This window comes from Poecilia reticulata, chromosome 4, assembly GCF_904066995.2.
Source record: "Poecilia reticulata chromosome 4, P_reticulata-male-v2, whole genome shotgun sequence".
NCBI lineage: Eukaryota > Metazoa > Chordata > Actinopteri > Cyprinodontiformes > Poeciliidae > Poecilia > Poecilia reticulata.
In genome coordinates this window covers 22,684,279-22,699,274 of record NC_088833.1, presented here as the reverse complement: position 1 = coordinate 22,699,274, position 14,996 = coordinate 22,684,279, and the positions used below count along the sequence as shown (strand labels likewise).

At 39.0% G+C, this 14,996-nt stretch overlaps 1 protein-coding gene across 1 annotated transcript; it reads right to left on the bottom strand.

The window, feature by feature from the left end:
• Positions 1-2,625: 2,625 nt before the first annotated feature.
• Positions 2,626-5,425, bottom strand: LOC103463691 (Rieske domain-containing protein). Its single transcript, XM_008407224.3, has 3 exons — positions 5,031-5,425; positions 4,100-4,215; positions 2,626-3,582 (listed from the first exon to the last, which is right to left on the bottom strand). The coding sequence occupies exons 1-3, from the start codon at positions 5,218-5,220 to the stop codon at positions 3,484-3,486; spliced, it is 405 nt and encodes a 134-aa protein (XP_008405446.2). The 5' UTR covers positions 5,221-5,425; the 3' UTR covers positions 2,626-3,483.
• Positions 5,426-14,996: the final 9,571 nt, after the last annotated feature.

Sequence of the window (14,996 nt, the reverse complement as noted above, 5' to 3'; positions counted from 1 at the left end):
TGGTTGCTAACATTTTATTTAGGGGTATCAGGGCACCACCTTTCTGATTTTTATTTATAAAACATTAAAATATATAACATGTATCTTTGATTTTAAAATGATGTACTGCTTTGCGCTGTCCACTTACACGACATTCTCAGAAAACATATTGAAGTTTTTGGCAAAACGTGAAAGACTGAGAGGGGTGTGAATACTTTTGGAAGACATTGTAAATAAAAGGGATAAGTCACTGGAACATTATGCGTCTGCATGAAGTCTGTGAAGTGACAAATTCTGCCTCATGAAACAGTAGTTGTAGTATTAGAAGTAGATTATTTCTTTTGTGATAAATACAGTAAAATGTGCAAAGACCTCATGAATTGATCAGACACAAATATATTCAAAGATGCAGACAGATCAACATGAGCATCCTTCAAACACAAAGTGTCCTGTTTTCAAAGGTGCTGAACGTTTGAAACGTACTGAACTGATACTTGGAAAAAAAATACTGCAGTTTATCTTCAGCACACCTATGAAACAAATCTGGACAAACATCAAGTACTTTAGCAAGCATTTCATTCCTGATAATTACATACAAAGCACAATGAAACAAAACGTGCATTTCTCTTTCAGTTTCATGTCTTAGTCACACAGAGAACATCTTCAATCCTCCTCTGGGACTCAGTGAAATCATGCAGTTCCTTCATTAAAATTTAAGTTTGTAGTTTTGGTTTGCGTAAAGGGTCACTAACCCATTTATACTTGAAAGTTTCAAAATAAAATAATTCAGTTTGTTTGACGTTGCACCTCTCAGTACATTGCCAGTTTGGGGGTGTTTCTATGCACACCTAGGAAATGGAGCAAAGCTCTACACATGTACTTTACAATATTTATTGTATGTTTATATATAATAACATAAAGAATTCACTAAATGGAACACATGAAAAAAAACACATTGCACTTTTCCAACCCTTTTACCTATAGGGTGTAAGTTCAACATGTGGAGCTGCAGAAACCATTCCTGCATCACTGTGAGCCAAGTTTACTTTGACTTCCATACCCATGCTGAACGGCTACATCCCTGGAGCTCATTACCCTCCAGGTGATGACTTATAGCACAGAAGGCTGACACCTCTGGTGGACAGAACAGATATTTTTAGCTAGGAGAATAATTATTGTCATAAAGTTGCACAACAGGGAGCACAGTGGGGAGGAAAAGCAGAGTGTTGAGACATGCTGTCACTGACACCTTTATGACTGGGCTCTGCATTTGGCAGAAAATTGAGCTGAAAGAAAATATACTGACTGATGGCGCTCATAGCTAACGAATAAAGAACACACGTTGGCATTGGTGTGCACAGACATTTAAAAAAAAGGTTTCTATGAGCCCACGGTGCATTTCAGGGCACGAACCTCCCTGCTCTGTCTGAACAAACTGGTCTTCTTAAATCATACTAGGTCAATAGAATAAAAGCTGGCCTGTAACAAAGCCAGGAATGGAGGGATATATATATATATATATATATATATATATATATATATATATATATATATATATATATATATATATATATATATATATATATATGCATACATGCTAATAGCCCACAAATTAAACAGCCACTAGTTGCTGTTGGGCCACAAATTGTCAAGAAACAACGCTGTCTGCATTGTGAGATGAGCAGAATAAGTGTTTATACGTGCTCCAGTCCACATAACTCAACAGTGAGTCTAACAGTCTCAGACCACATGTAAAGTTTGTTGACGAAAGGAAGACAATTTTGGGTTTAATGAGACCATTGTGGGGATGTTAGACACTTTAGATAATGTTACATAAGTGTTGAGGGAAAAGATTAAGCTTAATTCATTACTACTTGATCACACATAAAGCCAGTTTCTCTTTTTTTATATATATAAAGAACATCGCAATGTCTTATAAGGATGACATAGTTTTATATCTTAACAAAAGGAAATAGATAACCGTGATGTAACTCCTTGACTTTTGTTTGTGGTTTGAATAAGCAAACAGTTCTTAATAAGAAGTTATAAAAACTGACTGATTACCAGCTTGTTTGATATCAGATTGACCTAACCAAGCAGCAGCAGAGGTCACACTAACATCTGGGAAAGTTTTCATGAGGTAATTGATCAAGTAAGAAATAAAAACTATTTAAACCACATAATTCTAAACAAAAAAAATAAAATAAAATAAATGAAAAAGTCAGCTGGAGGTGTCGCCCCCTGGTGTGCATGAGAAGAATTCAGATTACGGTAATACTTTATTAAATGTAAATATATTAAAAACCAATAACTTACAGTGTAAATGAGCAAATATTGGAAAAACCTTTAATAAATCTGACATAATTGGGAATGCTTCACTGGAGTCTGTACTGACGGCAATGTTGAACTGATAGACACGATCAATTGTCAACTCAAAGACATTAAAACGAAACATTTTCATATTTTTTTTGCTGCTTTTGAAAACTTGTACACTGAATGTGTGTTTACTTATTATGAGAAACACTTTTGTCTCAAAGAAAATCTAAATTTATAAACTTTTTCACATTTTGACTCATTACAAGCTGCACGTTTTTCTGGGAAAAAAACCCCAAACTATGTCAGACAAGGCAATGTGACACTTTGGAATTGAAAGAAGAGGGAAATAGATTTTAATTTATTAAAAAAAAAATCTGAGCAGTACGAAAAGCGTTTGCACTAAGTACATCTTGGTCAATATACTCAGTCGAACCACCTTTCATGAAATCACATCTACAAGTCTTTTTCTATGTGTCTCTAACAGGTTTACACATCTACAAACATTTTGCACTCTTTGCAAAACAGTTTGAGCCTTACTCAGATTGAATGCAGTGACGGTGAGCAGCATTTTGTCCAATCTTGCCACAGATTCTCACTTTGAATTTGAAAAGTATAAAGTATCCCCCACATCATGACGCTTCCACCGCTATTTTCACATTGCGAAGGTGAACGGTGTGTTCAAAGTCTTGTGCAGTGTAGTGTTCAGTTGGTGGCACTATTTTACCACACTTCAGGGTCACCAATGCAAACACACGGGAGACGTTTCAGAGTTTTATTTACAAAAACTAATATTGAAAACAAATCCTCTTTTTTACTTACACCTCACAATTTGTTCTGTCAGATAAAGTCTTAATTAAATAAATGACGTTTGTGGGGCTAGACAAACAGAATATGAATACTTTTGCAAATAAATGTATTTGTTGTATTTTCTCCATTGAGGAAAACATAAAGTTCACAACTCTTCATCTTAACAACTTGTGTTGAACTCTGAACTTTGCCTGGTATACCAACAAGAAAAACCACTTCATGATGTCATGTCCTCCTCAGACGGTCTCCTTAGTCCTGAGCTCTCAGCAAAGTAAAAACAACTCTTAGAACAACAGAGATAAGGCTCTGGAATGTTTTCGGATGACTTGTGCTTATGGAAAAAGTCTTAAAAATAGGATGAACCAGCTGCGCTGAGATAACTCAGTTTTTCTGATTTGCTGGAAAAGGCCTGAGGGAGAGATGACTTGCGTGCTTCACGTACACGTCGCCGTCCACCAGCTTTACTTCATAAACTTGTTGCTGTGAAAATGAAACCACAAGGCGAAGAGCCATAAGTGCTCGAAAATGATAAACAGCAGTGGAAAACAATTATATCTTAATGTGTGCAACTGATGTCATCTGGGCAAAAACCAGACAATACAAACAACGTGCCATCATATCTAGAGTTTGCTTTACCCAAATTGGGCAGCAGGGCAAAAACCAAAGTTTGACACAATTTATTGAAAACAATTAATTTGCACTGGTGTTGCTGCCATTTTAATTAAATATGGAGGGATTAAATCTTGTGCATTAATTGCAAAATTATATATATTTTTTTGTCTGCTGCTGCAACGAAGAAATTTCCCAAGCTGGGATTAATAAAATAATAAAACATTTATTCTACCCTGTGATATTTTATTATTACAAAATGTGTGTCAAATTCATACTTTTCGCTTGCACATAAGACATTATTTGCTCATATAATCATTTTTATGGAGATTTAAGCACATGGAACGAATAAGGACACAACTAATAAGGCTTTTATTGCATCACTGACCTCTAATAATGTCCCAGACTTCCCAGTTCTGAGATCATAGCCGTAGTCATGCCAGGGGCAGAAGACCTGCAGGACTCCATCCGCCTCCTCAATGTCCCCCTCACACAGAGGACCCCCTGAGGTTAGCGCAGCAAGCAGATAAAGTTACTATGGTGGAGAATTTATGTTAAAAACACAGGTGGATAACAAAGTGTGGGTTTTCACAAAATGCAATACGTTTTGAGAAGCGCACTCAAAAAAAAATTGAAAAAATATCAACGCCTCCACCGCCTCCCCTCCCCTCTGCTACTTCTGTTTGGTTTGTTTAAGTTGATGACATCACAAGAGGCGCAAGAATCAAGGTGGATAACAGAGGAGATTATAGCTTTGGACAAACTTTGAGTCATTTGAGCTACATTCCCCCTCATCCTGGTTTCTATTCCCAGAACCACCTTCATGCATTTCATGATTGTCAAATGTTCCTGAATAACTGCTGTGCTCTGAAACACTGCTCAGGAGTGTTGCAAGACTAAGACCTTCTTTTTGCCTCCAAATGGTTGTTTCTAACATATTTCCATTCCTTATATAACATGAGACAGATTCTCTGTCTCTTACTATCATGATATAGTGACAGTTTTAACAACATTGTAAAAACAAAACAACCACAAAAACATTTTTTATAAAAGCTGCCTTCATAGTTTTAGTCGAGTGTGTTTTATCTAAATTAATCTTCTTTCGAGAAAAAGTGAAGGCGACAATTGGCAATTTCTGAGAACCAGACGGCAGGGGGCAGAATGTCCCCCCCCCTCCCCCATCTATCCTTCTAGTCTTGCATATTCATATGCATTTGCAAAAGAAACAATCGCCACACATGTCAACATGGGCTGCATTCATCATACATTCAGCAAACCGCTGCTTTCTTTCAAACTAGGCAGAAATGATGTGTTTTTACCGGAGTGAGCACAGCGGGCGTCCATGGCAAAAAACTGTCCCCTGACATAAAAGAGGCAGACATCACCGTCGCGGCCGAGAGGGGAGTACATTAGACGGCAGGGCTTCTTGGAAAGCTCCGAGGCTGGGCCTATAAGTCTCCATGAAGCGCCCGTCGTGTTCCCTTCATCATCCTCCGAGCCAGAAGCCATAAATAACCGCGGGGTTATATGTTTTTGTAATTTGCGCGGCTACAGCCTTGCTTTTTTCTCACGGGTGCGCACGGTGTTCTTGCTGCTCGCGCCATGTAAATATTCCATATTTAACCACCAGACTATCACAGCGCGCATCCAGCAAGGAGCTGCTGCGATCTGTGTCCGCCGAGCTGCTGCTGGCTGCCTGCGGACAACCACAACCTACCGTCATAGAGCGGGACTACATAGACATAGACATAGGTATACGTTGAAGATTATATATATATATATATATATATATATATATATATATATATATATATATATATATATATATATATATATATATATATATATATATATATATATATATATATATATATATATCTGGGTCTATATATATATAGACCCAGACAGATCCTTCCTGTTCTTTGATTAGGGTCAGTCTGTTTCTAACAATACAGCCACATTGTGTATTGTGCGGTACTTTGTCTGTGGTCTGTTGAGTTAATTAAAGACAGATTCTGACCAGATTCCAAAGTTGTGTGGTAAATGTGGAGCATAGCTTTTCATGTTCTCTATAACTACTTGAAAATAAATCCTCAATTATTAGACGCAGAGCTTAAAACCATTCTTTCATGGAGGCCAGGCAGCAGTAGTTGGTTGCTTTCAATTTATTTAGCTAAAGTGACAGAAGTCATTACTAATTATTTCAATGATTTATTTATTTATTTATTTTTACAAATTCCACCTCAACTATTTGATGTATTTTGTGGTATTTTAGTGGGACACTATCAAATTAGAGATGATACAATAGGCAAAATGTTTGTCAACTGTTTTATATATGCTCCTGCAATATCCATCCATCCATCAATGTTCTTCCGCTTATCCGGGGTCGGGTCGCGGGGGCAGCAGCTTCAGAAGGGAGGCCCAGACTTCCCTCTCCCCAGCCACTTCTTCCAGCTCCTCCTCCGAATCTCCAGGCGTTCCCAGGCCAGCCGAGAGACATAGTCCCTCCAGCGTGTCCTGGGTCTTCCCCGAGGCCTCCTCCCGGTGGGACGTGCCCGGAACACCTCACCAGGGAGGTGTCCAGGAGGCATCCTGACCAGATGCCCGAGCCACCTCAACTGGCTCCTCTCGACGTGGAGGAGCAGCGGCTCTACTCTGAGTCCCTCCCGGATGACCGAGCTTCTCACCCTATCTCTAAGGGAGAGCCCAGCCACCCTGCGGAGGAAACCCATTTCGGCCGCTTGTACCCATGATCTCGTTCTTTCGGCCATGACCCATAGCTCATGACCATAGATGAGGGTGGGAATGTAGATCGACCGGTAAATCGAGAGCTTCGCTTTTTGGCTCAGCTCTCTCTTCACCACGACGGACCGGTACAGCGCCCGCTTCACGGCAGACGCTGCCCCAATCCGTCTATCGATCTCCCGCTCCCTTCTTCCCTCATTCCCTCCTGCAATAATCTTGAGGAATATATGGTGCAATTAACTTTAGCACCAAAATAATCCTGACTCTTTCTGTTCCATATAAACAGAGACACAGAAGGAAATCTATTTAAAAAAATGAAAATAAATGGCATTAATAGTGATATACTTTGATTAGACAATATATTATAACTGACAAGTACAGTGAATTACACTGATTATTTCTTCATCATGGCACATCACAACACATTCATCAGAAGTGCTTTGTGGAAGGAACATGGCCGACAAATGCTCATGAGTAGCATAGCCTGGCCATGAGTATTGGTATGTGAGGGAGAAGTGTCAGAATACACACTGTATTGCAACATGTTGTGTATGGGGCAGCCAGGGCACTCAATGCTTGTCCACTGCAGAAAGTGCATACTGCAATAATTTATTGTTCCATATAATCCAGTTGAATCAGGTCACAATTTTTTGGTCATTAGTGACCAAAAATTCTCTTTGCTTGCTTGATTTTACAAATCACAAACAATAATGCATTGTTTGTGAAGAAGCAGAGACAGTGTCATGGTTTGGGGAATGTTCCGCTGTGAAAACTGGTGTCCTAAAGTCCATGTGAATGACGCAGACCATGCACGCTCTTTCACGAAAACAGCGTTACTGTTACTGGCTGTGGTTTTCTTCAGCCGGGATAATCCGACAAACCAAAACTGGCACAGTAACAGCTTTTCGAGCGCTGCAGCACATCTGGGAGTTTGAATTAGCTTCCAAGTTTTCCCAGATCTCAATCGCCGTTGGTATGTGCTGGGCAAAAGAGTTTGATCCACCGAGCCCGCACCTCACAACTTGCGGGATTTAAAGATCTGTTGCTAACATCTCGATGCCAGATACCACAGCACACCTTGAAAGGTCAAGTGAAGTTCTTGCCTTAGTGGATCAGTTCTGTTTAGAAATCAAAATGGGTCCAATAAACGTTTAGGCAGGTGGTTATAATGTTATGTCTCATATGTGTATGTTGTTTTTTTATTGTCTCATCCTTTGTTTCTACAGCTTTATTAAATGTGAAATAATGAAACGGGACGTTCCGCCTCTGAGTAATGAAAGGTAGTGTCTAGACTGGGGTGATCTACAACAGAGGCAGCTTGTTCTGATCTGTGACTTTGAAAAACTGAGTCATGTAAGAGTGCAGTCTGAGAACGGAGAACTACATTTTGAGAATCCCCTGCAGGCAGGGGGAGGAAAAAAAAAAGAGAATGTTTCTGTAACTTGTCAGAAGCTGGATCTCTACAAAAGTAAATGAGATGAAAACAGAAGGCCAAAGTAAAGAAACCTAAGCTAGTTGACCAGGTTCTTAATCATGTTTTGTCCTACACAGACAAAGTTCCACTTGTGAACTTGTGAAGTAGTTTTACTCTGACATTCTGAGTAATGATGTTTTGATATTTCTTTTTGTCCTTGTCACCATCGCGAGCTATGAGAAATTACTACCATTGAACACAAGAAACTACAATGTATGAAGGTGTAAGTCACTGACGTTCTGAACATAGTTCAGCAGCAAATCCTGGTAAAACCTCAGTGGAAATAAAGTAAAACACACAGAAAATAATAAAAAAAAAAGAGTAGTGGAAATCAGATGGGTTTTTTTCCACCTCTTTTTTTATGACAGGTAGGCTTTGCTGATGTCACCTCCTGCTGTTCAGTGGCGTTAGACTGGAGAATAACCAGAGGTGTTTGCTACCAGCTACGCTCCAAGCAGTAAGTGTGTCTTAGACTTTTAGAGTAAAAGTCTCATGAAATATGCAATGAAGTGGGATTTGTGCTAGTGGCACTGACATCTTTGCCTTTCTTTACGTTGCGTGTTTGAGTTCACATGAAGGTTTTCCGTTGTAATGATCTCCTAGAGATTTGGGATTTTCTGGAGTGAAAGAAAAAAAGAAAACAACCCACAGAAATAAAAATAATGCATTGTGGAAAATCTGAATCAGCTGTCTGGAGGGAATTGATAAACAAAGCTGCAGACAGTGAAAAGTAACTGGAATGATTATAGGACCGTTGCAGTGCCCATAAATTTCTTTGACTTCTCTTTCTCACACTCTGGCCACTGGACAGTGCAACTCTTTGCGTGGGACAAAATATGGTGTGAAGAAAACGTGGCATAGAAAAGATATTAGGCTGAAAATAGAGCCAAAACTCATCCATCATTTGCTTCATCTTGTCCACAACCAAGATGCTCTCAAATGGCTCCTAATACATCTGGAAGAACAGTTCTCTGGTCAGTATGGTTTTTATTACCGAGGCGAATAGTTGGGCCCAGCTCAAAAAACAGTTCCTACTTGCTTTTCCACTTGTTCTATTTCAGCTTGTCATTCACAGACAGGATCACAATATGATTTAAAGGAATTTTAATTAGTTTATACTGCAGGTTCATCCTGATAAATTGGAATATCATTTAAAATGTAATTTATTTCAATAGTGCAAAAAATATATATATAAAAAGACTTTCTCCTATACTGTATTATATGGAATCAGTACTGTCTGAGTTAAATATTACACATGTTTATTTCTGTTTAGTGTGAGCATTTATTCATAATACCTTGTAGGGACCCTTTTCCTGACACATACTACATTGTGGGAACCCACTGTTCTGTTTTTGGGTCTGGGTTTAGTTTAGGAATAAAGTGTGAATTGAGTTTTGGATAGTCTTAGGGTTAGGTATGTTATGGATAGGGTTAAGATAAGGGTAAGGTTTCGGCTGTAGAAATAAATGGAAGTCAATGGAAAGTCCCCACAAAGATAGCCACTCAAACATGTGTGTGTGTGTGTGTGTGTGTGTGCGTGCGTGTGTGTGCGTGTGTGTGTGTGTGTGTGTGGTGGATATGTGTGCTAATATGTCATCTGGAATTAAAAGGAAATTATAATGTTGAGATGGGCATAAACCTTGCAGCGCTCAGCACCCAAAAACATCAGAGATACGTAGCCCCGGTTAACGGAGTGAACGGAAAATGTGTGTAAGGATAAAGGTGCACAAGCAACGTAACCACAACCTACATGGGATTGTAAAGCAAAGCCAATTCAAGAGTTGGAAGAGATTTATAAGATTTACAAACTTACACTAAATCCAGGTTTCCCTGTATTCAGTGGAAAGCTTTTGGAGACTTTATGCTTAAAAAAGGCATGTTTTTATTGATGAGAACTGTCGCCTTGTTATTTGCAGAGTGGAGGAACGATGCCGCTTAATGTATTTTGCCACTTCCAAACTTGACTCTCAGGCCATGGTCTTTCAGATAAAGCAGATTCGTAGCCACATGAGCAATAGTTTTCCTGAGAGACGCTTCTGGCAACTCAAGAAAGACAAACATGTTTGTAAGAGTGGTCTTATATTTTATTTAAAATTAAATTAAAATCAAGCAAGCAAAGACAATTGATGGACAAAAAGAGTCATAACCTCATTACACATATGAATTTAGTCTCACTGAAAAAAACTAAAAGATAAATGAACAAAAAAATGTAATGTTGGGTTTGTGAATTTAGGTCAATAGAGCTCATAACCTTTCCAATTGCTAAAAAAAATGCTTAGTATGGCTTTCATTGCTGCTTAGAGCTCACTTTTCCATTCTATTCAAAATGAACAGCCGCAGTGTCATTATATCAGTACTAATACAAATACAGACTCAGCATTAATGGTTGTTGAACTGGACACTGAAACCACAACAGACTCTTCTGCCAAGTTCCAGCGTCTGCCCTCAGAGTCTCACAAAAAAGCCTTTCATTAAATGTCAATCCATCCCTCATAAAATATTTTAAGTCATGGTGTCGGTTTTGCTTGGCTTTCTTGGTGCAAAGCGAGCGGAGAGGTCAGAGCAAATCTTGATATTAATATCTATGATCTTTCTATTTCTCTCTCCAAAACTAAATTCAAAAGCTTTAACGCTGATTATTGTCATTATTTTTCACGAGGCCAACATTTAACGAGACTCCTGACTTCTCCACGTCTTACAATCCAATTGATCTCAAATTAAGAAAAAAAATAAAATAAATATAACTTAGGAAGTTCATAATAATAATAATAAAATTCTTGTGTAAATATTGGCAAAATAGTGTAAAATCTTTTTGAAGAGAGGCAATTTCTTGGCTAAAATGAGTTCAGTACGGACATAATAAAATTTTTTTTTACCTGCTTCACGAGGGATGGTGTGAAAGTGCACTCTCTGCCGAATAACTCATAAAGACTTGATGATGTTTAAATCTGGTCACTGAAGAGGCCACCACTTGCCCTTAACAGTATTCCCTGAAACAAGTCTTTGATTTGTTTAGCAGCGTTTATGGGCACATCACGATCCTGGAAATCAAGATCGTGGTTAAGGAACGGCGCTCCACTCCACCTGCATCTGTAAAACAGCCTCCTGTCCTGGCTGGTGTTTGCGTGCTCCCTGCAATAATCATAGCCAATGACACGAGATGGCTGCTCGCACCAACAGAGATTATTAAACAGTTGGCGGGAGCTGGAGTGGACCGAAGCCGTTCTTTAGCGTTTTCCAAACATAAAGTTGCCTCGATGCTGGAAAAAAAAAGGAGTGAAAGTCAAAATCAGTCATCAAACCGACGCTCTGGTTCCAAATGATGGAAAGTTTAATAAACCAGAATGAAGCACATATCTTTTGTCATTCTATGGATCGATATTATTCAAATTCAAAAGAATCTGAGATATAAAAGTTAATAAATGACCTGCTCCATGATGACCTGCTCCAGGAGGTTAGATATTGGACTTGATGTGTGAAGAGGCCCTTCTTTCATGGTCTTTTTCTACACATGAAAATACCATTTTCATGTGAGCCCAAGAGAGAAAGGCCTCTTTAATTTGCTCTGACATCTCACATTGACCAAGGTCTACATTTGAATCTAAAAGGAAAACCTTTTCTTTCTACACCTAATACCAAGAAACAGCATGAAAGCGTGACCCCAGTCAGCAAGCTGAATCTCATTTGACAGCTAAGCCTCTGTGTTCGGTACACTCTGAAATTTTGGGACATTTCCCTTCATTCGGCTTGAAACGGCGCAGCGTTGTTTAATTGTACCCATGAGCCACTGAGTCACTCTTGCTGCAAAACTCGACACCCGATTTCACCTTCGCTTCCATGGCACACATGTCTGCCGGAGAGATCAGACTCTGCTGCATTCCTTCCACAGTGTCCTCATTTCTGATTATAACCAGACACAATACATCTTGTTCTTCAAGGTGCACAGCTCAGCAGACGGAGGGCTCAGGGAGGTAATGTCTGAAATGTAAGAAGTTCATCATCTGAAATGTATACATGGAATTCTCAAAGCTTGCTCTATGGTGATGGTTTTAAAGTGTGTTGCATAGTATGTGCTGGGATATGTTGACATTTATGCTGACTCCTAGATAAAAAAAATAGCAGAAACCCTGTGTGTGGGTGTGTGTGTGTGTGTGTGTGTTGTCTTCCAGAAGCCTGAACAAGTTGGATACTTTGTTCTGAAATGGGCACATGACACATTTATTATATTATATCTGAGTAAGTTGGTTGTAATATGCGTTCTGGAGAAGTCCCAACAAGTTATGGGGGGGGATTTGATAGATCTATGAACTGCAATAATCCAGAAGGAGTTATCGAGTGTCTCGCTAAAAGTAAGTGAGTCACTTCCTTTTAGTGTCTTACATCTTAAAGGAAGCAAAAGACGTCATGTTTTTTTTTTCTTTTCTTTTTCAGATATCTATAAAGTCATTCCCAGAGATTTATCATTCTCATAGAAAGTAGTAAATTATGTAATATGGCCAGTTAAAGAAGTAAAGGTAGCAAAACTATTACTAAAGATCTTTTTTTTGTTCCAGAGGTAGTAATTTTTGCTATATTACATCTTTTCTTTCAGTCTGATTTTCTCTCTTCTTTATGTCTCTCTCAGTGAAATAAAAAAATTGTACAAATACTCATTTTTGCAATTATTTTGTGATTGATTTTATGTGTATAGTACATTAATTTGATGCGTCTCTGTTGAGAAAAGTTTAATTATATTTCAGTAAGAAGTGCTTATGAAAGCTCTTGTTGGATTGTGTTTTCTTTAATATTCAAATTTTGGCACACATTTGTCTAAATACAGCCCAGACCAAGATGACATGTTTTACCACAGTTCTAACATTACATGACCAATCAATCTAAACCACAATATATGTAAACTTCTGACTACACTTGGCAAAACATGCTCCAACAATGACTCTGACAGACCTCACCAGAGTCTGGAGGACCACAGGATTAGTTAGGGAGGGCCATATTTGGCCCGCAGGCCTCGGGTTTGACACACGTGCTTGTTTTAAGTACTTAACATTTCTATTGATGTTTGTGCTCATGCCTTTGACTAGTTGGTAATGTTTCATGGTATTTTGTTCACTCAGAGTTAAAGTGAACTTGTTTCTTGAACCGAACAGAAAAAGAGGAAAATCAATGACATGCATAAGGTCATAAAGGAAAGAAAGTAAGAGGAAATTTATACAGCTTTCATGCTTTCACTAATACATGAAAGTGTGCTTGGATCATCCCTTGGTCCTACCGAGACAGAAAGGTAAACAAAGCGCACTCCAGTCTGTGAGATGGTTAAAAAAATACATGCATGACATCTATAAAAAACCACCTCACCGCCTCAAGCAGACACTGTTCTCCTTACAGCCATGTAAGTCTCCTGACCCTTCTGATCATTTTATAGATGGCTACGCTCCCGGTCACTTTCACATCAATATATTATTCATGACCAGTCTGAGAAAAACAAAAGTCAGGGAATTTAGTTTGAGATTTACAATCCGAGCATCCTGTGGTCCGTGAGTCATCTGGCTGTTTTCCAGATTTACCAGAGGTCTTACTGCCCTTTTAAATGCAGAAAGCCGATGGAAACCTTTTTCACTCATGGCTGTCTGGCATGTCAAAAACACATTTGAAACAGAAGCAAAGAACACGAGACAGGCCTCTTAAAAAGGAGAGAAAACGAAAAAAATATGATTGTTGAAATTTCTGTTTGAAATGGGCCCTCGGAGATGTGCTAGGTATGCTTCACTTCGTTGCCACCATGTGCTTTTGCTGTGCCTCCTATTGCAGGATTCAGGGGTCGTCGTTTCTCTAAAGATTACTTAAAGCATTAATGAGTTCCTAGTGTCCCCATAATAGTAAACTTACGGGGCCGTTATGCATTCTCTGGACCTCCGAGGGAGAGGAAACCATTCGTGAAAGGCCGTTACCATCAGACAAATAGATCTCAGACTTGATAACAGAGACGGTGGCTTCTGTACAAAATAAACACAATGATTCTATCACAAACAGATTAAAACTGGTCCAGAGTAGTAATAAATATGTCTGAGGCTGTGCACTGTTTTCTTGTTGCTTTGGAGATCTTAGGTATTGTTTCACATAAATTCTGAGTATTATTTACGCTGTAGCTTCAATAGATCTAACAGGCTCTCCAGCTTCCTCCGGAGAGGTTAGCTTAGTGGCTTGTGGACGTATGAAAGTTTAGTAAAACAACATTAATCAGAGCTTGTCTGTCAGACTTAGTGAGTGTACGCGATCCCCTTTTGAAAGCGACGTTAAGCTCTGTAAGAGGCAAATTAATAGACACCGAAAGTGAAAGACGAAATGTGCTTTACCCCGCAGCTACCAACCACAACACAACATTCAGTCAACTTGGCCCCCAACTAGGTTTCTTTCGCTTCGCAAAAGAGTCCACATGACTCACAGGGCAAAGGGATTCATTTGCAGTGGGGTACCCATCTGCCTGGAGCAGCGAGCTTTTGGACTCAAAGGAGAAAATATTCAGCATGGTATCTGTTTTCACAACATCATCAGGGAGGCTTACGCAATGTTTTTGCAACTGGTGATACACTGGAGTTGGAAAACACTGTTTTCGTGTTGAATACGATTCCATCTGCTCTCGACTCCTAAAGTCTTCTGGATATGATTTTTTTTTGCAGTTGCTACAACAGTATATAAACTGAATGTTGTAAAATTACCTCTGAATGAATAGCTCTTTTTGTAGCTTTGCGATAGCCCTCCAAGTTTGACTTTTATGGTTTGATGTCATGTTTTGATAGAAGTGTTCAATGTCGGGCCTCGGGGGACAAATGTCTTGAAGCTTTTAAGTGTTTCCCTTGTTCAACACACCCAAGAAGGTCTGCTGGAAAGCAAATTAAATTAGATTCTCTCTAAATGCCACCAGCCAGCCAATTTAAGCAGAAAACTGATTGAGTTGCTTCTGCTCTACATGACAACTTGCTCCATGAATCCATCCTAAAAGTCACATTACTGCTTTTATGGGTTTAGAATAGTCTCAAAGTGGATGTGTCCTGCTTTTAAATCCCCCTTT

Coding starts and splice junctions, on each gene's coding strand:
- LOC103463691 (XM_008407224.3), bottom strand. CDS start 5,220: ATGGCTTCTGGCTCGGAGGATGATGAAGGGAACACGACGGGCGCTTCA. Junction 4,216..5,030: donor CGCCCGCTGTGCTCACTCCG/GTAAAAACACAT, acceptor CGCTAACCTCAG/GGGGTCCTCTGTGTGAGGGG. Junction 3,583..4,099: donor AGTCTGGGACATTATTAGAG/GTCAGTGATGCA, acceptor TCATTTTCACAG/CAACAAGTTTATGAAGTAAA.